The following is a 25285-nucleotide window of genomic DNA, read 5'->3' on the forward strand; positions in this document are numbered from 1 at the left end:
GTGTCTGACACAGGCGCCAACGGCGCGGGAGCAGGGGCTGGCGTCCCTCTGGCTAAGCATCTGTGGTACGTCCCAAACCAGGGGCCCTCCAAGGCCCCGCGCTTCCGAGCTCATTGCAAACTCTGGCTCTTGTACGGCGGAGGTGGTGTGGTCTTCCGTTGCCCGGTGGCTTCAGCTCATCTCCAGCAGGAAGGCGAGGCTTCCGCCCGGCGCAGGGGGTGAGCTGGAACACGGTGCCCCCAAGCCCCTGGACAGCTTTTGAGGGAGGGGGGCTCAACTTCGGGAATCCTTTAATGGGCACATTTGGAGACTCTGGGCCCCAGGTGGCATTTAGGGGTAGTTGTTTCTGAGGGGACTTTTAGGAAGTGGCGTTTGAGGTCTCCGGGGTGGGCTTTGGGAGTCTGTTTTAGGGGGTGTCCCACGGAGGCAGAGTTCATACCCCTCGGCGACAGTTTAGGGGGATCTTTGGGGACACTCGTAGCGTCCGTGCATGAGTACTATATGGGGCAGAATTTGGGGTGCTCCCTAAAGGGAGAGAAGTTTGAGGTTCCTGAAGTCAAGGAGGAATTTTGAGAGGGCTCGTTTTGGAACGTTCCTGGTGACGGTGGTAATGTTTGTGACTGACGTGGCATCGTGGATCTATAGCCTTTGTGACCTCTGGTTTTATGATGAGGTCCCCCGCACTTGGGCACTTGGGGCGGCGAGACTGGACGTGTCGGGGCTCACACGTTCTTAGAAGAGCCTCCAGCCCACGCTGTGGAAGGGACGCTGGCGCCTGGTGTACTAGCCTTTTCCCGAGGGGCCAGGGTGCCACTAGGCCTGCCTCGGCGCGACTTTATTCATTATTCATGAGGGGGTGGGGCTATTGAGGAAGCCCATTTTTGCCTCTTTCGCACCTGGTCCGCGGGAAATATCAGCTTATGAATTACTCACAAGGGGGCGTATCAGCGTGCTGAAGTGGCTCTCGGCAGTCTGCCGGGTAAACTAGAGCTCCTTGATTACTCGTAAAGGTGAGTATCGCCCCTAGTTTTCTTTGGCTTTTCTAGGGGCGTTGTATATAATTCATGAGGGGCGAAGCTTTTATGGCTTCGTCTGTAGGATCCGCTGTTAGCTTTCCCTTATAGGTTCCAGGTTTTAAGCTTTGCTCTGCCGAAAGGATAGAAGCCTCGTACATTGTTCATTCCTTATGGCCCAGTTATCCCAGATAATCAACAAAGTCTCGATATTCAAATCCCATCGACCTTCGCCAGCTGTATGGTCTTTGGCAGATAGTACATTGAGCCTGAAAAATGGGTATGGGCATAATGACGATCAAATTAGTTTACGCTCTTTTTAGCACTTTATTAGCTCATTTAATCCCCACAACAGTCCTAAGAGGTAGGTTATTATCCCATTTTATAGAATAAGAAACTGGGCCACTGGGAGGCTTAAGTAATTTGCTTAAGGTTACTCACAGTCGGTTGAGGGGCTAAGCCAGGAGGCAAACCCAATCTAGTTCCAGCGTCTGTAGTTTTAATCAAATACCGTAAATCCCCCTCTCTCGCCAATTTAATGGAACTGCTACTAATGTTAGTTATATGGCAGTTAATGTGCCAGACCGTTTTAAGCCCTTTCTACATAGTTACTCATTTAAACTCCATCACAAGGTAGGTCGCTATTGTTCTCATTTTGTGCCTGGGGAAACAGCGGCTCAGAGAAGTGAAGTGTGGAAAATGGTTTTTGTGAGGGTTTAGAAACTCTCTAAGGAGGTCGCCTTTTAACTGAGACCTGAAGGACAAAAGGGAACCGATTTCCTGCTCTGCATTCCTGAAATTAGAGGCACAGTGCATGGAAAGGACACACTACCATAGCAGGCATCAGTGGTACGACCCAAACCGGGGGCCCCCCAAGGCCCGGCACTTCCGAGGTCCGTTGCAAACTCTGACTCTGGTACCGCGGAGGTGGTTTGTTCTTCCGTTGCCCCATGGCTTCAGCTCATCTCTGTTAATGTGATCTATTGTTATTTTTCGACAGAAATATTGGATGCTTATTGTGTGCCTGGGGCTTTGGTAGGCAGTTGTACCTCTGGTGACCTGGTAGCCTATCCTACCTATTTAATGAACATTAGTGGCTTTAGCACTGTGTTTTCCAGAGTCCTGGGAGGGTGTTTCACGACATCATTTTTTAAATAATGCCCCAAGTTGGGGGTTTCTCTAGTGGCTAGGTATACCCTCACCCATAACTAATTTTATATTAATGCAAATATATATTTACATATAACCTTTATATTAATACATAATACTTTAAAAATTTAAAAGTCCCTATGCCATCACTGCTTGAGCTCATTCCCTAATTCATATTAACACATTCTGCCTTTATGATGTAGATGGGGGTGTCTATTACTATACTCATTTTACAATTGTGGAAACTGAGGCACCTGCCAAAGGTATATGATTAGTCCGAATTTGGTTGGACCAAGGAAGCCCTGGTTCATGTGCAGTTAGTCAGGGGTGGGCAGGAGGCAGCTACACTTCCCCTGGGTTTCCCATGTGGCTCTGTGGCATGTCTTTAATTATGAACAGGAAGGTGTGGTCATTTTGCCTTGGTTGGAGTACCATAATCCCTACTTGCTGGGCAGGGCTGTCTTGAGTGTTTCTGTCCATCCACCCTATGCATAATTCATGAGTAGCTGGGTGGAGCCTTTCTTGACCTCGCTGAGTTTCCAGGTTGAAATAGGATGGCATCATTATTCGTTATTCATGACCCCGGAAATGCGTTTTCCTTATAGTAAGTTGCCCTATTTCCCTGTATACAGGGTATTAGATGCAGCAATAGGCGGACCTGTCTCTTTTGTTCCAGCCCACCGGGCTTTATGCATTATTCATGATAAGATGCAGCCTTGGTCTCCTTGGCTTCCGGGCCGCTGCAATACATTCATTATTTATGATAGGAGTGTGTGGCTTCCATGTTTTAACTTTGGTTTTCTGGTTGCAGGAAGTTAGCCACCAACCACCCGGCCTCATACATAATTCATGATCAGGAAGTGTGGCCTTGATGTCCTTTCTTGGTTTCCTTGGCAGCCTGGCTGCACCTATCATTTATTATTCACATTTAATGGGGCGTGGCCTGTATGCTACTTTACCCGTTTACCTGGTTGCTGCTACAGTAGCCACCAGGTGGAGCTATTCTATTTCTAATGAGTCACCGAAGTGCTGGGATTATCATGCATGATTCATGGTTGGGCGCGGCCTGCTTGCATCCAGGCTGCTGGGGGATGGGGCCCAAGGTTTTGTTCCAGCCCCGGGCTCAGCAGCCGCCATCTTATGTCAGTGGCGGAGGTGAAGGAGGTGATAGGGACGAGCGCAACCACTCTGGACGGGGGAGGAGAAGGCGGCTGCAGCGGCGATTCTAGGCGGCCCAGGCGGCGGGGAGGAGGAGGAGGAGAAAGAGGAGGGTGGCGGCCGGGCTTGGCTTCGGCTCCTTGAGGAGTTGGCGGCGCCGCGACCCGGGGAACCGGCATTGGTAACAAATGGCCTTTCTCAGTGCCTTGGCCCGGGCAGGGGTTTTGGGAAGCAATGGAGGTACCTGAGCCAGCGCTGGGCCAGGCTGATGTCGGGGTGGGCCGTGGTGACTCGGATGCTAGGGATTCGCGGGGGGCAGTGGAGGGCAGATCTTGGGGAGCGGCCGACACAGTTCCCATCTCGGACAAGCCCAGTCCCTTGGGCTCCGAAAGCTGACCTTGAGGTCAGACACCCCACCCCCGACCCGCCAGGATCTGCTTTTAGAGACTCAGGTCCAGCATCCCTAGTCAGAGACCTGACTCCATCCCGCACCTTGTAAAACAAACCAGAACTCTCCGCAATAGCCAATGCGGACTTGGGGGATCGACATACCTGGTCATAGTCGCCCACCAATGTATGCCATTGAAGACCTTCCCCAGAATCTCCCTTCAAAAACCCTTCGTCCCCCTCGCAGTTTATTTGCTCTCGCAGCTTACCAAAAGGGCTAGACCTCGAGGATGGTCCATATGGCCTTCATTTCTGAAAGCCAGTCTTCCCTAGCATCTTCCTTCAGACTCTACCTTCCTCCCCTCCACACGCATTATCTGCCCTCAGAGCTTCCAAGGGGACTAGACAATGTGAAAGTCTATTTGGGCCTGGCCTCCCTATCAGAGACACCTCCTCCACAAATCAGAGATTTCCCAACCCCACCCTGACCCTAGCATCTTCCCTCAGAACCCTTCTGGGCCCACCATTTCTATTCAGAGGGCCCCTTACCCCAAGCATCTACCTTTAGAGACTCCTTTAATTTCTAGAATCTACTCTTGGAGATTTTCTCTACTTTAAGGGAATGTCCCCTTTTTCAAGGTCCCAGTATTTTCTAACGATACTGCCTCTTGCAGGCCTCAGCATTTCCCCTGTCAGACATCCCTAGCCACCAGTATCTTCTCTCAGAGCCTCTCAGGGGACCAGACACCTGATAGGGACTGTTAGGACACATCACCCTCCATTAGAGACCCCCCTGCCAACATCTGCTCTGTTGGCTTCTAGCCCCCTCCATCAGAAGTTCACCTCTCAAACCCTACCCTTCACTCAGCCTTTGCCTTCAAAAGCCAACCAGGGTTCCAGCTTTTCTTACAGATCTCTTAAGCTCACATCAGGCCTCAGAATCTGCTCCCAGAGCCTTTCAAAGTCCCCAGCATCTTCAGTCAGAAGCCCTTTGCTTCTGTTTCATTCAGCTTCACAGGACCCCATCATCATTGTCAGGTGTCCCTTTTCCCAACAGGCCCAGTTGTCCTCTGTCAGAGTAGGAAAAATAAAACCTTCTCGGCATCGACTCCCAGAGCCTCCATGAAATCCCGCATAATTGGTCAGAGAAACCCAACTCCACCTGGGGACCTAGCAGGTATCTGCTTATTGAACTTTTTAGAGCCAGAATTCTCTGGGCTTATCTGCTCCCTCAGAGCAGCTGCCCTATCTAGCATGTAATAATCAAGAGGTCAACACACAGCCTTTGTGCTCCATTAGAAATCCCTCCCCAACCCCACCGTGAACCTCAGCATCCATCCTCACAACCTCCTGGGATGTTGGCATCAATGGCAGAGGCACCACTCCCCCTGCAAAGTACCTATTATTTTTACTCAGACATCTCTCTGCCACCAACATCTGCCCCCAGAGCCCCAGCATCCTTTGGTGGAGAACACCCCTCCCTGCAGATGCCTTGCAGCTTTCCATGGGGCTCAGCAACTGCCCTCCTATCTCCCTGCAGTCTCTTGGCCTCAAGTGCAATTTTCTGGCCCTTCTTTAAAAGATCCTTTCGAAAGACCCAGATTTGAGTCCTTAACAACCCTATCTGCCCTTGCCCTGCCTGCTGGACAGGGCTTCTAACAACTGCTTTCCCATATCCCTCTGAGCCTCTACAGGCTCAGACAACCACCTCCTGACTCCTCTCTTTTATGTTCCCAGGGACTTCTCAGTTAATCCCCTGCCGAGGAGGCTTGACAGGCCCCAGCATCCTGGGCCCTAGCTTCTCCATCCTGATAACCTGACCCTCTGCCTACCCCCTCTCATACCTGCTCCAGGACTCCTACCTCAAACCATCTCTGGTTTGTGGTAGAGAATGCTCAGGCTTCAAAATCACCAGTTTGGAGACTTCAGGCAAGTTCTGAAAACGCTAAGCCCCAGTTCAGTTTTGCTGAACAGTTGATAGTATATGTGTCCTAATTGGGGCCTGAGTGTATGTTGAGGAAGAAAGGGTATCAATTTTCTGCTGGGGGGTGGTGGTGGAATCCTTTAGCTGCTCTCTGGGGTTTTTGCCCCAGGCTTCTCATTGCCGTAAGGCTGGCCTCTTCCAAACCTCTGCAGTTGAAATCTGCTTGAGCAATCAGCCAAAACCCTGCTTGGACCCTTGCTGCCGGCACAAGGGGTCCAGAGGTAAAAGGTCCATACATGGAAGATCTCTCTGGTCCTGGATCATCTCTGATTTAGGGAGCAGGGAGATGGCGTGTCCCAAACAAGCAAACTGGTAACAAGGCAAGGAGGTAACTGAGTAATGGAGGCCACTGTAGGTGCCCAGGGAGTAGCTTCCATACATCTTCAGGTTGCTGAGTTCTGACCACACACCTTAATTTTTCTAACCTTCCCAGCCACCCCTTGAGAGTAGCTCCATTTGTCCCTGCTTTTAGAGAAAATGGGGCTCAAAGGAAATTAGATCCCTGCCCCCATTCAGAAATTCACTAAATGGAAAAATAGGATTTGCTTTTGTCTTTACTAACTAACCAACCCTCTTCCCACCTAGGTTTGTTCTTAGCATTCCTAGTAATTCAGCTGGCTGACTTCACACCTTAGCCTGCCTCTTGGGTCCTCCTCCCTCACCCTGCATCCCTTAGCCCTATGGGCTGGGCCCTAAACTGGCTCTATCCCCCAAGGAGGCATTTGGCAAACAGACCAGCACCTGTGGGACTCTGGGCAAGTGACTTGAGTTCTCTTAACTTTTGTTTTCTTATTTATGTTGTGGGCATAAGGTTATCTGGTTTGTGGGCATTGTTAGGATTTTAGACAAAGCCTTTTACCCTGTGATTGACAGGCAGTAAGCTCTTGGTAGATGGTAAGAAGTTCCTCTCATCTTGCTTAGTGCTAGAGTGTGACTGGTGCCAAGATGGAATCTTAGGTATGGTGTGGGTACTTCGTGTGATTAGGTGTCAGAAAAGGCTCAGTGTAGAACAGAGGCTTAGAGAAGCATTGGGGGTGAGGGGAGATGATTACCGGTCCTGTCTTTTCCAGTGTCTGGGTCCCTGCTCCCCCTCCTTTTCTCACTCACGCACACACATACACACACACACACACACATATCCCCCCAGGTCTCACTTCTGTAGCAGGCTGTATTGTTCTGTCTCTGGGACCAGGTGTGTAACCCTTGGCCAGTTACTTCGTGAGCTCAGGTTTTCCCTCTTGTCCGGCAAGGCCACTCAACCCTGCCTTGCAAGATCAGGACTATTGAGGGAATGAAACCTGATAACGCAGAGAGGCAGTCTGGGCTTCAGGGTCAGCAGATCCTGGTCTGGGCCCAGCTTGGCCACTCTGTTTGTGGGAACCTCAGTCAAGTCACCAAAGGTCCCTGAGTGAATTTTTTTCCTCCAGTGTGAGCTGGGGGATGTTATTGATAGTAGTCCAAACCCCAAAGGGTTGCCTTAAGGACAAAGTGAGGCAAGGCTCCTAAAGTGCTTAGTATGACATCTGGCATAGGGAGGACTCCTAATAAATACTCATTTATCATTATTGGTAACCTCCTTAAGGGTTGTACATGCAAACAAAGCTTGGGACATGTGTCCTCTCCCTGCCACTTCTTATAACAGCCTAGGAGCAGGGGAGGGGGCTGTGCTTTGTAAAACTCCCTAAGCCAGCCTGGGGACTAGGTTCTCGGCAAGGTATCTCCTGCCGTCATACCACCCTGATGGATATCCAGGCTGCATTTCCTGCCTGTGCCCCTATCGCCGGGGTTAAGGGAGAAGAGACTGGCTGCTTGTTACCTGCGCTGTGCAAGGCGCACTGGTCTCTCTTCTCTCATCACTTCAGCAACTCCATGGGGTAGGTAAGTGGTATTATCAGCCCTGTTTTACAGATAAGGGAACTGAGCTCATAGTTGCTAAATGACATCTGTCAAGGAGTGGCAGGGTCTGACCTAGTGCTACCTCCCTCCTATGACTTCCCCACAAATACATTCTTCTTGTCACTCCTTTCATCCTGCAGGATTGGAATCTCCTTCACTATGCTGGGCTGGGGAGAAAGGTGAATGGTCTAGTGGTCAGCAGCATAGATTGCAAGCCAGACCACCTGGGTTCAGATCTTAGCTCTGACAGCCATGTGACCCAGGACAAGTCACCTCACCTGTCCCATTTTCTGTGCAGTGGACATACTAGCCCTTAAGTCTTCTCCTTCCCCACGGTCATCACTAATCAACGAAAACCTCAGGCTCACCTCTGACCCTCCTTTATCCCTCCAGATGTCCAGCTCGCCGCTGTCCAAGAAACGTTGCGTGTCCGGGCCTGATTCAAAGCCGGGTTCTAACTATTCCCCTGCCTTCGCCGTGTTGTCTGAAGTGCCCTCAGTGCCAACCAACGTGAGTGGCTTCTTCAGGGAGACTGGCAGGCAAGGTTGTGGGGGGTGGGGTGGGAGAGTCTTTGGGAGCACTGTGCATATGTCCACACCTTACTCCTGTGTGTCTCCCTGAACCTGTTCTCCATCCCTAGGGAATGGCGAAGAACGGCAGTGAAGCAGACATAGATGAGGGCCTTTACTCCCGGCAACTGTAAGTGGGGCCGACTTTGGGCTGAAAGGTGGGTGGGGGCGTTGAGGGGTAGAGTCAGGAGGGTCAAGAGCTGACTTGGAATACCTCTAACTTGGCAGGTATGTGTTGGGCCATGAGGCAATGAAACGGCTCCAGACATCTAGCGTGCTGGTGTCAGGCCTTCGGGGCCTGGGTGTGGAAATTGCCAAGAACATCATCCTTGGTGGGGTCAAGGCTGTCACCCTACACGACGAGGGCACTGCCCAGTGGGCTGACCTCTCCTCCCAGGTACCTCTGCCCAGCCTCCTCCTGCTCTGCTGAGGCACCAGCCTCCAGGCTCTACAGCCGCTCACCTCTTTCCCTGTTCCCCTTTGCAGTTCTACCTGCGGGAGGAGGACATCGGTAAAAACCGGGCTGAGGTCTCGCAGCCCCGCCTTGCTGAGCTCAACAGCTATGTGCCTGTCAGTGCCTACACTGGGCCCCTGGTCGAGGACTTCCTTAGTGACTTCCAGGTATCTCAGGGGTGCACTGCCCAGACTCCTGCCCTGTTCTCTCAGAGCACATCTCTGCTTTGTTCAAGTATTCCATATTTAATGGGCCCATCTATGTGGCAGCTTTCATGCCGGGGACGCAGCTAGGGGATGCAGGCGGAAGTTAGACCCTGGACCTGCCCTTCTAGGGTGGGATATGAACAGACAGACTATACAGCCTAGTGGTTATGAGCCCAGACTGCCAGACTGCCTTGGCATGAGCCTCCAGTTCCACTGGTATGACCTTGGCCAGGTCACTTAATCTCCCGGGCCTTACTTTTTCCTGTTTGTAGATTTGGCAATGGCAGTAAGTACCAAGTTTATAGAGTTTTTGTGAGGGCTTAGCACTTAGAATAGCAACTGGCACGTGATAAGGGCCATCCGGTTGTTTGTTAAATACAAACCCTAGGGCAGAAAGAGGAACTGCAGGAGCTGTGGTGCTGCCCGGCTGTCCCGGGGGGCCCTGAAGTAGGAGTAGGAGCTCACCCTGGTGGAGAAGCGTGGACATTCTGGCAGAGAGCAAAGTCCCCAGGATCGTGGCTGAGCCACATTGTCTTGAGAATTGGGAGCAAGTGGGTGTGGTAGGAGTGAACTCAGACTTTGGCTGTGTTTCACAGGGCATGTCTGGTTTGTAGGTTGACAGTGGGTGTTGGCAAATAAATGAGTCAGCTGTTCTCCAAACTCTGTTCTCCCAGCTACCTCTTTACCTTGCCTGCCTTGCTGTAGGGATTCGCATTTCTCTTCACTCCTGAGTGATACACAGTAGATACTTTGTGAGAAAGACCTCAAATATGGTAGCCTTATAGGACTCCCTGGGCCCCAGCCTGTAACACTGCACCAGCCTTCTGCCATTATGCTCTCTCCTCTGCCCAAGTGCCAGGTCCTCACCCTGAGCCTCTGCCTCTCCACAGGTGGTGGTCCTCACCAATACCCCGCTGGAGGACCAGCTGCGGGTGGGTGAATTCTGTCACAGCCGTGGCATCAAGCTGGTGGTGGCAGACACACGGGGCCTCTTTGGGTGAGTGACCTTTTCCCTCATCCCTTGCCAGGCTCAGGCCAAGACCCTGCAAGCTCTTACTGCCCTTAGCCACCTGGGGTATGGGTCACCATGTGGCACGAGAGCTGTCTCATTCCCAGCAGCAATGGGCTGAGTGTGCTCAGCAAGTATTTGCTGCATCTTAAGGGACACATGGGGTTCCTGTGTGCATGGGACTCCATATCAGCCCTGTTGCCTCCCTCTACAGGCAGCTTTTCTGTGACTTTGGAGAGGAAATGATCCTCACAGATGCCAATGGGGAGCAGCCGCTCAGTGCTATGATTTCTATGGTCACCAAGGTGAGGAGGCCAGCCTCAGGGGTCCTGGCAAGCAGATGGGCAGCAGCAGACTTTCCTGTCTGCTCCTGCTACCCTTAGCCTGCCTCTGAGGCTCACTCCTCCTTTAACCAGGACAGCCCCGGTGTGGTTACCTGCTTGGATGAGGCTCGACATGGATTTGAGAGTGGCGACTTTGTCTCCTTTTCAGAAGTACAAGGCATGATTGAACTCAATGAAAGTCAGCCCATGGAGATCAAAGTCCTGGGTGAGCTAGGGCCACCAGGAAGTCAGGGAAGATAGGAACTATGTCCGTGGGCTCTGAGTGAGAGGACACACATCCTGGCTGTCTGAGATGAACCAGAGGCAGAGTACCTTGAGGTGCAGCTAGAGCTGGTGGGCCTGGGGGAGAGGTGCTATCATGTTTAAGCTGTTCCTGGGACAATAGGTCCGTGGTATCTAAGCTGAGGGGAAAGGGCTGTGGTGTTTGAACACAGCAGATCAGAGGATCCACTCATGTCTCAGCTGATTTGGGCAGGGAGCAGAGAATATCTTCATGTGTAGACTTGGGGCCAGGGATACAGAGTCTTACTGGGCCCTGAGTTGTGTCTGGAGCAGAAGAGAGTTGTATTTTCCAATGTCTAAGAGGATCCTGGGGTGGAGAGGAGATGGCTTCTGATGTCTGAGCTGGGTCAGGGGTGGAGTTTTCCATATCTTGTGGGCACTGTGGGTTTTAGGGAGGGTGGGTAGCCTGACAGCTTCCCTATCCACCCTAGGTCCTTACACCTTTAGTATCTGTGACACTTCCAACTTCTCTGACTATATCCGTGGAGGCGTCGTCAGTCAGGTCAAAGTACCTAAGAAGATCAGCTTTGTGAGTGTCTGGGGTAGTGGTTGGCAGGGGGAAGTTCTGGGCATATCCGGGTTCTCCATTCTTCTCTTGTGATTCTCTTGTCCTGCCCCCAACAGAAATCCTTGCTGGCCTCACTGGCAGAGCCGAACTTTGTGATGACAGACTTCTCCAAGTATTCCCGCCCTGCCCAGCTGCACATTGGTTTCCAGGCCCTGCACTATTTCTGTGCTCAGCATGGCAGGCCCCCTCGGCCTCACAATGAGGTGGGTAGGTGGGTGAACCAGCCAGGGCAGATGACCTGGGTGCTGAAGGCCCTCCATGTCTCTCTACTTGTATCCAGGATATATAGCCTTTGCACAGTGTCCTGACAGATGTATGTGGCCTTCTTCCTTCTACCTCACCAGGAAGATGCAATGGAGCTGGTGACCTTAGCACAGGTTGTGAGTGCTCGATCCCTGCCAACAGTACAGCAGGACAGCCTGGATAAAAACCTCATCCGGAAGTTGGCATATGTGGCGGCTGGGGATCTGGCACCTGTAAACGCCTTCATTGGGGGCCTGGCTGCCCAGGAGGTCTTGAAGGTCAGTATTGGTGGTGAAGGGCAGGGTAGGCACCTCCCTGACTCCTCATTTGTTGTCCAGCTGTGTCAGGCTCCAACTAACTACTGCCTGCTTCCCCTCTCCTCCCCAATCCCCAGGCTTGCTCTGCGAAGTTTATGCCCATCATGCAGTGGCTGTACTTTGATGCCCTGGAGTGTCTCCCTGAGGACAAAGAAGCCCTCACAGAGGAAAAGTGCCTCCCGGTATGTGAATGGGGCCCATGCAGAAGCATCCTTGGGGGCATTTCTGGTAAGGCCCCTCTCTGATGCTCTTCCCTTCACATCCCTCAGCGCCAGAACCGTTATGATGGGCAGGTGGCTGTATTTGGCTCAGACCTGCAAGAGAAGTTGGGCAAGCAGAAGTACTTCCTGGTGAGTGATCCCCCCTGGACACTGGCTGCCTTTGCCTCCCCGCTGGCTATGGCCACCTCCTTGGAGTTCTCCTGCCTTCCAAGGGAGGGTCTTTTGGTTCTTGTTCCTCTATCATATGCCTTTTTGCCATTTTCTGTATCTTGAGGGAAAGCCTGGTACATCCTCCCTCAGATGACTATGGGTTCTTTCTTATTTTTTTTTAAATTTTATTTTGGTATCATTAATCTCAATTACATGAAGGACATTATGTTCACTAGACTTCCCCACTCACCAAGTCCCCCCCACATACCTGTTCACAGTCACTGTCCATCAACATAGTAAGATGCTGTAAAATCACTACTTGTCTTCTCTGTGTTGCACAGCCCTCCCCGTGCCCCCACACACACTATACATGTTAATCGTAATGCCCCCTTTCTTTTTTATTGAATGTCTATTTTTATTTTGTTTATTTATTTTTTATTTTGGTATCATTAATCTACAATTACAGAGAGAACATTATGTTTACTAGGTTCCCCCCTTCATCAAGTCCCCCCCACATACCCCTTCACAGTCACTGTCCATCTGCGTAATAAGATGCTGTAAAATCACTACTTGTCTTCTCTGTGTTGCGCAGCCCTCCCCATGCCCCCCATGCACTATACATGCTAATCGTAATGCCCCCTTTCTTTTTCCCCTCCCTTATCCCTCCCTTCCCACCTGTCCTCAGTCCCTTTCCCTTTGGTAACAGTTAGTCCATTCTTGGGTTCTGTGATTCTGCTGCTGCTTTGTTCCTTCAGTTTTCTTTTGTTCTTATACTCCACATATGAGTGAAATCATTTGGTACTTGTCTTTCTCTGCCTGGCTTATTTCACTGAGCATAATACCCTCTAGCTCCATCCATGTTGTTGCAAATGGTAGGATCTGTTTTTTTCTTATGGCTGAGTAATATTCCATTGTGTATATGTGCCATATCTTCTTTATCCATTCATCTACTGATGGACACTTAGGTTGCTTCCATATCTTGGCTATTGTAAATAGTGCAGCAATAAACATAGGGGTGCATCTGTCTTTTTCAAACTGGAGTGCTGCATTCTTAGGGTAAATTCCTAGAAGTGGAATTCCTGGGTCAAATGGTATTTCTATTTTGAGCATTTTGAGGAACCTCCATACTGCTTTCCACAATGGTTGAACTAATTTACATTCCCACCAGCAGTGTAGGAGGGTTCCCCTTTCTCCACAACCTTGCAACATTTGTTGTTGTTTGTCTTTTGGATGGTAGTCATCCTTGCTGGTGTGAGATGATACCTCATTGTGGTTTTAATTTGCATTTCTCTGATGACAGGCGATGTGGAGCATCTTTTCATGTGTCTGTTGGCCATCTGAATTTCTTCTTTGGAGAACTGTCTATTCAGCTTCTTTGCCCATTTTTTAATTAGATTATTTGCTTTTTGTTTGTTGAGGTGTGTGAGCTCTTTATATATTTTGGATGTCAACCCTTTGTCAGATCTGTCATTTATGAATATATTCTCCCATACTGTAGGATACCTTTTTGTTCTATTGATGGTGTCCTTTGCTGTACAGAAGCTTTTCAGCTTGATATAGTCCCATTTGTTCATTTTTGCTTTTGTTTCCCTTGCCCGGGGAGATATGTTCAAGAAGAGGTCACTCATGTTTATGTCTTAAGAGATTTTGCCTATGTTTTTTTCTAAGAGTTTTATGATTTCATGACTTACATTCAAGTCTTTGATCCATTTCGAATTTACTTTTGTGTATGGGGTTAGACAGTGATCCAGTTTCATTCTCTTACATGTAGCTGTCCAGTTTTGCCAGCACCATCTGTTGAAGAGACTGTCATTTCCCCATTGTATGTCCATGGCCCCTTTATCGAATATTAGTTGACCATATATGTTTGGGTTAATGTTTGGAGTCTCTATTCTGTTCCATTGGTCTGTGGCTCTGTTCTTGTGCCAGTACCAAATTGTCTTGATTACTGTGGCTTTGTAGTAGAGCTTGAAGTTGGGGAGTGAGATTCCCCCCCATTGTATTCTTCCTTCTCAGGATTGCTTTAGCTATTCGGGGTCTTCGGTGTTTCCATATGAATTTTTGAACTATTTGTTCCAGTTCATTGAAGAATGCTGTTGGTAATTTGATAGGGATTGCATCGAATCTGTATATTGCTTTGGGCAGGATGGCCATTTTGATGATATTAATTCTTCCTAGCCAAGAGCATGGGATGAGTTTCCATTTGTTAGTGACCTCTTTAATTTCTCTTAAGAGTGTCTTACAGTTTTTTAGAGTATAGGTCTTTCACTTCCTTGGTTAGGTTTATTCCTAGGTATTTTATTCTTTTTGATGCTATTGTGAATGGAATTAATCTTCCTGATTTCTCTTTCTATTAGTTTATTGTTAGTGTATAGGTAAGCCACAGATTTCTTTTTTTTTTTTTTGAGAGGGCATCTCTCATATTTATTGATCAAATGGTTGTTAACAACAATAAAATTCTGTATAGGGGACTCAATGCACAATCATTAATCAACCCCAAGCCTAATTCTCAACAGTCTCGGATCTTCTGAAGCATAACGAACAAGTTCTTACATGGTGAACAAATTCTTACATAGTGAATAAGTTCTTACATGGTGAGCAGTGCAAGGGCAGTCATCACAGAAACTTTCGGTTTTGGTCACACGTCATGAACTATAAACCATCAGGTCAAATATGAATATTCATTTGATTTTTATACTTGATTTATATGTGAATCCCACATTTCTCCCTTATTATTATTATTATTATTATTATTTTTAATAAAATGCTGAAGTGGTAGGTAGATGAAACATAAAGTCAGAAAACATAGTTTAGTGCTATAAGAGGGCAAATGTAGATGATCAGGTGTGTTCCTATAGACTAAGTATTAATCCAAGCTAGACAAGGGCAACAAAACTTCCACGGATGCAGAAGATTTCTCTCAAAACAGCGGGGGTGAGGTTGTGAGCCTCACCTCTGTTGATCCCCAATTTCTCACCTGATGGCCCCTCTGCGACTGTGCCTGTCTTAGGTTGTTCCTCCCTTGGGGAATCTTACCTGTCTCTGGCTAACCAGTCATCATACAGATTTCTGTGTGTTAATTTTGTATCCTGCAACTTTGCTGAATTCCGATATTAGCTCTAGTAGTTTCGGAGTGGAGTCTTTAGGGTTTTTTATGTACAGTATCATGTCATCTGCAAATAGTGACAGTTTAACTTCTTCTTTACCAATCTGGATTCCTTGTATTTCTTTGTTTTGTCTAATTGCCGAGGCTAGGACCTCCAGTACTATGTTGAATAACAGTTGGGAGAGTGGGCATCCCTGTCTTGTTCCCGATCTCAGAGGAAAACCTTTCAGCTTCTCGCTGTTCAGTATGATGTTGGCTGTGGGTTTATCATATATGGCCTTTACTATGTTGAGGTACTTGCCTTCTATTATGGGTTCTTTCTTTTAGCCCTGGGACTTAAAGATTTGGCACTAGAGTCTCTTCCTCTTTCCTGCTATCTTCAGAGGGAGTAAGGAGTGATAGGTGATTTCATGCCAACCTGAGTTGCCCTGACCAGCCTCTGTGTCTCTTCTTGGCTGCCTTCTAGGTGGGTGCAGGAGCCATTGGTTGTGAGCTGCTCAAGAACTTTGCCATGATTGGGCTGGGCTGTGGGGAGGGCGGAAAAATTGTCATCACTGACATGGACACCATTGAGAAGTCAAATCTGAACCGACAGTTTTTGTTCCGTCCCTGGGATGTCACGGTGAGTGGGGAAGGGAGAGGGGTGGGCCTTTGTCATCTCCCTTGTCCCCGTCTTTAGTTCCTGGTTTTTCTGGAAATGAGACCTTTCTGCATTTTTCCTTCAGCTCTTTCCCTCAGTTTCTCTCTGTCAATCATTCAACAAATATTTTTGAGCATCCTTCCATTGAATCTACCATTTTCTGATCTTTTTTTCCCTTGACTTCTTACAAGTGCTAGTTGGGACAGTGTGTGGGGGTTCCCCCCGACCATCCCCAAATTTGATGATTCACTAGGAGGACTCACAGGACTCAGCATATAGTTGTACTCAGAGCTATGATTTCTTCCAGCAAAAGGATGCAGAGCACAATCAGCAAAGGGAAAAGGCGGCCGGGGCCAAGTCTGGGGGAGACCAGGCACAAACTTGGGTGATTCCTCTCCTAGGGGAGTCACACAGGACTTGCTTAATCCCCCAAGTAGCCAGTTGCAGCAAAATGTATGACATTGCCAACCAGAGAAGCTTATTAGTGACTCAGTACCTAGGGTTTTTACTGTGGGCTGGTCACATAGGCACCCTCTGCTGGGCACATACCCAAGTTCCAGATTCTTAGAAGGAAATCAGGAGTTCAGCATAAACCACAGTGTTTGCATACAGAACAGTGTAGGCACAGTGAGCCACCCATATCAGGTAAAGAATGGTGAGAACCCTTCTAAAATTTAGGTTCTCAGACCCCAGCCTTGCAAGACCACCTTTCCTAGGAGAGCGCTTATGCTGGGTTTACTTTTCTTTGCACGGATGGAAGCTGAGTTCTTCAGGGATGTAGCCAGAAAGCTGCCTATAGAGGACAATACCATTTTTGCCTGCCCAGGATCTGTTCCCCTGTTGTTCCTTCATTTATTCACCAAGCAGTTATTGGGCTAGGTGCTGTTCTCAGCAATTGGGATATATCAAGGAAACAAAGATTCTGGTTGGGGAAGACAGACTAAACAGTAAACACTGATACAGTAACAAAGTTACAGTTAATGGCAATGATACATGCTGTGCAAAGGAAATGGCAAAAACAAGCTAAGGGAAGTTGGGTGTGCCCAGGAGACTGGTTGGTAGTGTTGATTACAGGTTAAAGGAGGGCTCATGTCTGCAGACTTGGAGGTGTGAGGGAATAGGAGCCCCTCTGAGGAAGAGTGCCCTGAGTAGGGAGGTAGGTGGTAAGGAGATGAGCTGGAGGAAACGGGCCAACTCATGTTACCCTTAGTAGAGGTGGGGGCCAGGGGAGGATTTTCAGTGGAGGACTTGGGCTTTGAAAGAATCCTGCTTGTTTGGAAGCTAAGATCCTGTTTTATTTGGGGGAATGCACCCCAACCCTGGGTGCCATTACCTGAAAGAATAATAGAGGTTGGGTGGGCAAAATAATAGATGGCTGGCCTATTGTCTCCAGTCTGTGTCTGTCCAGTTCTTCCCTTCTGCTGAGCTCCTCCCATATATGTCATAGCCGTAGCCATGTGGCACTGTCACGGACTGTCTCCTGCTAAACCAGGGTGCCTCCTGAGCTTGGCTTGGTCCTTCCTAGGATTAAATAAGTCAGCCTTCAGTAGGACAGCTCGATAGAGGTTCATTGACTGAATGTACGAATACCTGAGCTCTTTTCCCCCATCTCTACCCTCGCCCCCCTAGAAGTTAAAGTCTGACACGGCTTCTGCAGCTGTGCGCCAGATGAATCCGCACATCCAGGTGACAAGCCACCAGAATCGTGTGGGCCCTGACACAGAACGCATCTATGATGATGATTTCTTCCAAAACCTGGATGGTGTGGCCAATGCCCTGGACAATGTGGATGCCCGTGAGTTTGGACGAATGAGGAGGTCAAGGGCAAAGGCTGTGTGTGTGTGCACACACGCGCATGTGCTGCACACGTGCGTCAAAGTGCCTGTCTTCCTATCCTGTCCTGACATTCCTGGCACCCTTGTTGTTCCCTGCACCCCTGCACAGGCATGTATGTGGACCGCCGCTGTGTGTACTACCGGAAGCCGCTGCTGGAATCAGGCACACTGGGTACCAAGGGCAATGTGCAGGTGGTGATCCCCTTCCTGACAGAGTCCTACAGCTCCAGCCAGGACCCACCTGAGAAGTCCATCCCCATCTGCACGCTGAAGAACTTCCCCAACGCCATAGAGCACACCCTGCAGGTGATGAGCTTTGGGAGGAAGCAGAGGGGAGCAGGCACCCAGGCCTTCAGGTGTCACAGCCTAAGTGCAAGACACTTTTTCTTCAAACCGTCCTCCTTCCCATCATCCTAAGTTTCCAGAATTTTGAAAATTTTTCAACATGTAGACCAAAGTATGGTGAACACTTAAAATACTATTCTTCACCTAGATTTAACAATTGTTTTGCCATATTTTCTTATATTCCTATATTTTATCTATCTTTGTGCTGCAGTATGTCATGAGCATCATAATACTTCACTCCCTTTCACTTCAGTATGCTCCTGCGAAGGGAGGCTCTGGTCCTGTATATCAGAGTCTCAACCTTGGCTTTGTCGAAGTTTGAAACTAGATATTTCTTTGTTATGGGGGTGTGTCCTGTGCACTGTCAGATGGTTAACAGCACCCCTGCATTCTACACACTAGATGCACCCCGCACAAAACTGTGACAACTAAAAATGTGCATGTTCAGATGTCCCCTGGGGATCATGTTGCTCCCAGGTGAGAACTGCTTCTGTCTAACCAAAACAGAACTTTATGCTGAACAAAATTAATAGTAATTTTCTACCATCTTTTCTGGCTATTTGTCTCTAATATCCAGTCCATATTCAGGTTTTCTCAGCTGTTTGCTTAAAATGGGTTCAACAACTAGTTTTTCAGGATGATCTGTTTATATGATGCAAATACAGAATACTGAACAGTACACATTATCATCTGGCTGAGTTTTTACAGAAGGAATACACCTGGGTAACCAGTATCCAGGCCACAAACCTGAACCTAAGGATGACCCAAGAACAACTTCAAGGCTATCAGAAGGCACCTCAGTGCTGGCTTTGAGAGCAAACCACTTGGAACTGTTTAGTTAGGAGTATGGGGGGGGGGACAAAATAGGGAGAAACTAGTTCATTCTGCCGCTTCCCCTCCCAACCCTGTAGTTCCAGATGAGTGTGTTTATATGTATGCATCCTCCACAGTAGCACTAGGCCTTGTGTGACCTTGGACTAGCCTCTGACTCCTCTTGAAATGGGTGACATAGTATCTACCACACAGGGTTTAAAGCACTTAGCAATTACTATGTATTTGGTGCTGTTTTAAGTAAACTTAAATAATACACTGCTCGTTCTTTCATTGTAACTGGGGTGAGGTCGGTGTTGCTGTTGCAAGATATGTTTGAGAAAGGGGCTGTTACAGTAAGTTCCTGAAGTCATGAAACTAGATACTAGTAGCAGAGCTGGGATTTGACCCTAGATCACTAACATCCATTTCCTGCAAACCGTCTTAACACTGACTGGGAATTCTCAGAGGGCAGAGCCTCTGTCTTGTCTTGTTTGCTGCTGAGTCCCCAGGGCCTTTATAGGGATCATTCGTGGTTTTGGTCTGCCTTTTTTTTGTGGTAAAATATATTCACCTGATTTTTTTTTTCCTATTAAGGCATAATACACCTCAAGTGAGGAGCACAGATCTTAAGAATAAATTTTTTATACACATGTAACCACTGCCCAGATTGAGTTCGTTGGTTTTAAAATTGAGGAGCCATGGGTAGGGGGTGCAGAAGATTGGGGAGCAGTGGCTGGGGGGCTTCCCTTCTCCAAGAGAGCTGTGTTCTTCCTATTGGATTTATTCACTGATGGTCTTTCTAATGCCTCCTGAAACCTGTTTGTCAACCATCACTCCATATAATCAATTTGTTCTGTCTGCAGTGGGCTCGGGATGAGTTTGAGGGCCTCTTCAAGCAGCAGGCAGAAAATGTCAACCAGTACCTCACGTAAGTAACCAAATACTTGCCGCTTGTTCTACCTCGGCTCACCAGCCAAGGCATCCTGTTTGTTTCCTCACTGCTCTAACATTCAGCAAAAGGCACTTTACAAAGGAATCAGTGAATGCATGGGCCTCATACCACTGGTGGTCAGGACCAGCCTTCTGTGGAAAAAGGGGTTGCCCTGGGGCTGCTGTGTAATTCTACCCCTTTGGCCCCTCTGATTCCTGTTAGAGACCCCAAGTTTGTGGAGAGGACCCTGCGGCTGGCAGGCACCCAACCTCTGGAGGTGCTGGAGGCCGTGCAGCGTAGCCTGGTACTGCAGCGGCCACAGACCTGGGCTGACTGTGTGACCTGGGCCTGCCACCACTGGCACACCCAGTACTCCAACAACATCCGGCAGCTGCTGCACAACTTCCCTCCTGACCAGGTAACACCCAGCTGCCAGATCCACTTGGTGGAATGTGCTTTACAGAAACAGGAACCTGCTGTGGTCTCTCCATGTGGCTCCTCCTGGCTGTGGAAGCAGCTGCAGCAGGTGCCTAAAGAATGGGGAGCTCAAAAGGATCAAGCCTGTGACCTGTTCCCTCATCCCCTTTTCCTTCAAAGCAAGAGACTTTATTTCTGTTCCTCTACCTGGTGTGGTGTGAGCTGAGTCATACCCACCTCCCAGCATGGTGGGGATTATGGGGGAGAAATTTTGGAGTTAAGAGTACAAGAATCAGTATGGGTTCAAATCCCGGCTCTGTTTGCACTTGAGCAAGTCACATAATTTTCTCAGCACCTCGGTGTCCTTGTGGAAGTTTTTCTGAGGATTAACTGGTATTTACTAACTGAGTGTGTACAGTACCAAGTGATCCATAAGAGTTTGTTAAATGGCTGTGAGTTCCAACCTGGCAATGGAACTTCCATTTACAAGACCCTACAGTTTTGGTTCTTTCATGATTAACTCCAGCTTCCTGTGTGTACCCAGCCAAAGTGAGTCATGGCACATCTGGAGCCAAAGTGAGGTGTTAGGCTCGTTAGAGAGGCTTCCATTATCACATCCTGCTCCTCAAAAATCTCTCCACTCCCTTAGTTTACAAGCTCTGGAGCTCCATTCTGGTCTGGGCCCAAACGCTGTCCACACCCGCTCACCTTTGATGTCAGCAACGTAAGTCTCCCCAGGGTCTCTTAGGGTCACATGGAGGGTGGGCAGGTGGAAAGGAGGCGAAGATCGCCCAGGCAAGGGCTGATGTGCTTACCTTTCTGGGCCCTGCCTTCTCCAGCCCCTGCATCTGGACTACGTGATGGCTGCCGCCAACCTGTTTGCGCAGACCTATGGGCTGATGGGCTCGCAGGACCGAGCTGCCGTGGTTACACTCCTACGGTCTGTGCAGGTCCCTGAATTCACTCCCAAGTCTGGTGTGAAGATCCATGTCTCTGATCAGGAGCTGCAGAGTGCTAATGCTTCTGTTGGTGAGGGTGTTTGGCAAGTTGGCTGGGAGTCACACACCTTCCCCCGTCACCCCAGCTGTATCCCCTCCCTAGTCCAGCTTCCCCCTAAGTCCTCTGCTACTGGCTGTGCTCTGCAACCCTAGGCCTGAGGTTTCCCCACACTTCCTTTGAACCTCCCTTCCTCTGAAATAAAGAGGGTCAGTTGGGGCCAGTTCTCCTCCTCCCTCCCTCCTCCTTCCCATTCTATGTCCCTCAGGAGAACCAGTCATTTGTTTCTCTCGCTCTGTGTGTTTTTGCCTTGGGAAGAAGAACTTTTCTGTTTCTTCCTGATTTGTTTATCTGGGAGGTATTATCTTCACTATTAGTCCCTCTCTGTTGGCGTTGCCCCCATCTTCCCACCCTGTGTTCTTCTGTATGTGTCTTTATCCTAATACTGCCCTCCATCTGTCTTTCTTATCTCCCTTTCACGGCTCCCTCTCCATCTGCCTCTGTGATCCCCCCAACTCCCCCACCTCTCTTCAACTCATGCTGTGTATCGGGTAAAGGGCCAAACAAGCCACTCTTTAGGCTCTGCAGACATGTAGGGTCTGCAGCTAATCACCTGTGCAGTTGATGCACAAAAGCAGCTATATGCAACACGTACATGATGAATGTGGCTGTTTTCCAGTAAAATTTTATTAGTAAGACCGGTTGGCAGGCTGAACTTGGTTTGTGGGGCAGTAGTTTGCCAAGCCTGGTCTATGTATTTATCCACCTATCTTCCCTTCCATACCTCTCTCCCTCCACAGGTAATGTGTGTGCAGCCACGCAGTCCCCTGCATTTACCTTTCATACCTGCCCCAACCTTTTTTACCATGTATCTTCTCCCCTTTCTTTTCAGGTATCTATCTCCTCATGTTCTGTATATTTCTTGCCTTCATTCCTTTCACATATCCCTTCATTTCATGCATGTCTTTCCTCCATTTTCCCCCTCACATACATGAATGTAGGTATATCGTGTATAAGTATGTATAAAACGTGTATGTATAACACATACAAGGTGTATATGAACTGTATACAAAGGGTTTATAAAATGTGTGTATGGTGCATGTGAAATCTCCCACCTGTTTCTCCCTCTGTACGTGCCCCCACCCACCCCTGGTCGTATTCCTGTCTTCTCCTCCATGTCGTTCTGTATCCAGTCCATGTACTCTCCCTCTATGTATCTTTGTCATCCCCCTTTCCCCTTTATTCTCCTCCATGTCTCCCCACCCTTTTGTCCATCATTTTCTCCAAAGTCTACAGCTCTCCTGTCTTGACTTCTCCATCTCCACTCTTTCCTAATGTGTTTACTTTTGTTCCTTAGTGTCTCTAGACATCTCTCTTGATACAGTCACCTCTTTCTGTCTTTTTCAGGTCTGTACTGTTGTCCTGCTCTGCCCCTCCCCCTTGTACCTCCTCTCTTCCAGGACATCTTTCCTTTTCAAATTCTTTATCTACCTGAATACCTTTTGTCCCACCCATGCTGGGCTCCTCAAACCCTAAAGGTCATCTAAAGGGCCAATGGTGTCCCTCTCTTCCTGCAGATGACAGCCGTCTGGAGGAGCTCAAGGCCACATTGCCCAGTCCAGAAAAGCTCCCTGGGTTCAAGATGTACCCCATCGACTTTGAGAAGGTGCTGGGTGGGGGCCCCGGGCAGGCAGGGGAATGGGCTAAAAGCATGGATGGGCTGGACCAACAAGTCTCTAGGGATCTGGAGGCAGCCCCAGGCCTTTATGGGGGGATTGGATCATGGGCTTGCCATGCAGCCCTGAATTAATACATGTTCCCAGCTATGCCTTTGTGATGTGAGAGAGCCCAGCAGGTAACTGCAGTAGAGGATACTTATGTCCCTAGAGGTCAAGAGTCTGTTTCCTCCTCTGATCATCTGCTTATTGTCTTCGCACTCTCTCCCATTACCCACCACTCAAAAGGATGATGACAGCAACTTCCACATGGATTTCATTGTAGCAGCATCCAACCTCCGGGCAGAGAACTATGACATTCCCCCTGCAGACCGGCACAAGGTAAGGGGACTATAGACCACATGTTCCACCCTCTCCCAGGCTCAAGTTCCCCACATACCATGCCTTCTGTAGACTCAGAGCGTCTTCCACCTTAACCACTGCCTTCCTTGGTCCCTTCTTGCCTCACAGAGCAAGCTGATTGCAGGGAAAATCATCCCAGCCATTGCCACAACTACAGCAGCCGTAGTCGGCCTTGTGTGTCTGGAGCTATACAAGGTGGTACAGGGTCACCAACAGCTTGACTCCTACAAGAATGGTTTCCTCAACTTGGCCCTACCCTTCTTTGGTTTCTCCGAGCCTCTTGCTGCACCCCGTCACCAGGTGAGGGCCTGCACTGGCGAGATGGGTTTATAGACAGGGTGTTTCTCTGTGGAGCTGGCTCTAGTTTCTTCATAGCCTGTCACCAGCTGAGGGTTTGAACACCAACTGTACCAGGTACTCTTATAGGTGCTAAGGTTATATTTGTGAAATGGTTTATATAAATAACATGATCAATGATTTTGGAACTCCAAAAAAAGAGCAGAATAAGGAGGCCTTGGGAGTACTAGGTGGCAAGGGGATGAGTTTGGGATTTTAAATGTGGGTTGGTCAGGAAAGGCCTTGCTGTAAAGATGACATTTGAGTCCAGACTTGGAGGCAGTGAGGAGACAGGCCATGCTGTCTGTCACATTTGTGGGGGGAAGGCATTCCAGGCCGAGGGACTAGCTCTGTCTACAAGAGTGCTGAGGTAGAAGTGTCCCTGGCATGTCTGAGGAAGAATAAGTCATTGAGCAAGAGTGAGTGAGGAAGAGTGGGGAGGCGATGAGGAGAGAGTAGGATTCTAATGACATAGGCCATGTTGGTCATAATAACGGTTTCAGTGCTTACTCAGGGCAAGGTGGAAGCCACAGAATTTTGGACAAAAGAGGCTTGTGATCTGGCTTAGCACACCTGTGTGAATAGAGTGGGGAGACTGATGGGGCTGGACCCTCTGGTGGCCCCCATCCCATTGGCCTGCTCCTTGTCTGCAGTACTATAACCAAGAGTGGACATTGTGGGATCGCTTTGAGGTACAGGGACTGCAGCCTAACGGTGAGGAGATGACCCTCAAACAGTTCCTTGACTACTTTAAGGTGAGGCCCCTTCTTCACTCTCACACCACCTGGGGGTGGAATGTGCAGGTGACTCTGGCCTGTCCACCTCCATGACACTGCTGTCTCCTTCCCTCCTCCAGACAGAGCATAAACTGGAGATCACCATGCTGTCCCAGGGTGTGTCCATGCTCTACTCCTTCTTCATGCCAGCCGCCAAGCTGAAGGAACGTTTGGATCAGCCGTAAGTTGGGTAGTAGAGGCCTCCACCTACAGATCCTGTTCACTACCCTTCTCTGCTCCCAGCGACCTGCCCTCCTCGCTCTTGCATTTGGCCTCCCTGACCCTCTGCTTCCCTGTCTCCAGGATGACAGAGATCGTAAGCCGTGTGTCGAAGCGAAAGCTGGGCCGCCATGTGCAGGCACTGGTGCTTGAGCTGTGCTGCAATGATGAGAGCGGCGAGGATGTCGAGGTTCCCTATGTACGATACACCATCCGCTGACCCCCGTCCACTCCTGTAGACTGGCCCTAGCCCCCACCCCCTCTGGACCCTTCCAGCCCAGGGCTCCCATTTGGCCTCCAGCAGTGGCCCAGCTAGCCAAGCCTGGTGTTTCTTCCTCATCCTCCTACCTGAACCCCTCTTGCTACTGCAGCCTCCTTTAGAACCCAAAACCTAATAAAGAGTTATGAACTCAGACATGGCATGCCCTGCTTGTTGCAGGGAAGGAGCGGACTTCCAAGAGCTGTCTGGTTCAGGTGGCAACCCAGAGGGCTCAGCCCCACCCCAGCTGCCAGTTCACTTAGCAGAGAAAATAGGGGAATTGCTACCTCCTCCTTCTGCTCTCCCTGCTTAGGAAGAAATGGAGGTACTGGTGAGGTCAGAGAGAGCAGGTACCTGGGTCCATGTGACTATGTTTGCACTAGGTTCAAATTCTATCTTTTCCATCTCCAGCTCCTAGCTCAGCCATACTAAAATCAGCCATACTGATTTTCAGAAGTAGTAAAGAGTAGTGTTTGAACAAGTCCTTTAACTTCTCTAAACTTGTCCCCAACTCTGTGAAGCGCTCTGTCAACCATGCTGAGTAGTTGGCCAGGGCTTGGTCCTTGTAGTTTATGTCCTTGGGT

The 25285-nt window shown here is 49.1% G+C and overlaps 1 protein-coding gene across 4 annotated transcripts; it reads left to right on the plus strand.

Moving 5' to 3' along the window:
• Positions 1-61: 61 nt before the first annotated feature.
• UBA1 (ubiquitin like modifier activating enzyme 1) lies at positions 62-24857 on the plus strand. Of its 4 annotated transcripts, XM_017663153.3 has the most exons (27): positions 3296-3501; positions 5445-5636; positions 7981-8097; positions 8228-8286; positions 8385-8553; positions 8643-8777; positions 9707-9813; positions 10040-10130; positions 10242-10374; positions 10883-10980; positions 11076-11222; positions 11364-11540; positions 11657-11761; positions 11849-11929; positions 15523-15678; positions 17326-17491; positions 17641-17837; positions 19553-19617; positions 19843-20038; positions 20687-20761; positions 20877-21066; positions 22611-22699; positions 22998-23090; positions 23220-23411; positions 24101-24202; positions 24304-24404; positions 24527-24857. In XM_017663153.3, exons 3-27 carry the CDS (start codon positions 7981-7983, stop codon positions 24660-24662), a joined length of 3177 nt encoding a protein of 1058 aa, XP_017518642.1. In that variant the 5' UTR covers positions 3296-3501; positions 5445-5636; the 3' UTR covers positions 24663-24857. The 4 variants fall into 4 exon arrangements, with proteins under 4 accessions (XP_017518645.1, XP_017518642.1, XP_017518641.1 ...); XM_017663156.3 differs by lacking the exons at positions 3296-3501; positions 5445-5636 and adding an exon at positions 62-218; XM_017663152.3 differs by lacking the exon at positions 5445-5636.
• Positions 24858-25285: the final 428 nt, after the last annotated feature.

This window comes from Manis javanica, chromosome X (assembly GCF_040802235.1).
Source record: "Manis javanica isolate MJ-LG chromosome X, MJ_LKY, whole genome shotgun sequence".
Taxonomy (NCBI): domain Eukaryota; kingdom Metazoa; phylum Chordata; class Mammalia; order Pholidota; family Manidae; genus Manis; species Manis javanica.

Coding starts and splice junctions, on each gene's coding strand:
- UBA1 (XM_017663156.3), top strand. CDS start 7,981: ATGTCCAGCTCGCCGCTGTCCAAGAAACGTTGCGTGTCCGGGCCTGAT. Junction 8,098..8,227: donor TGCCCTCAGTGCCAACCAAC/GTGAGTGGCTTC, acceptor CTCCATCCCTAG/GGAATGGCGAAGAACGGCAG. Junction 22,700..22,997: donor ACCCCATCGACTTTGAGAAG/GTGCTGGGTGGG, acceptor ACCACTCAAAAG/GATGATGACAGCAACTTCCA.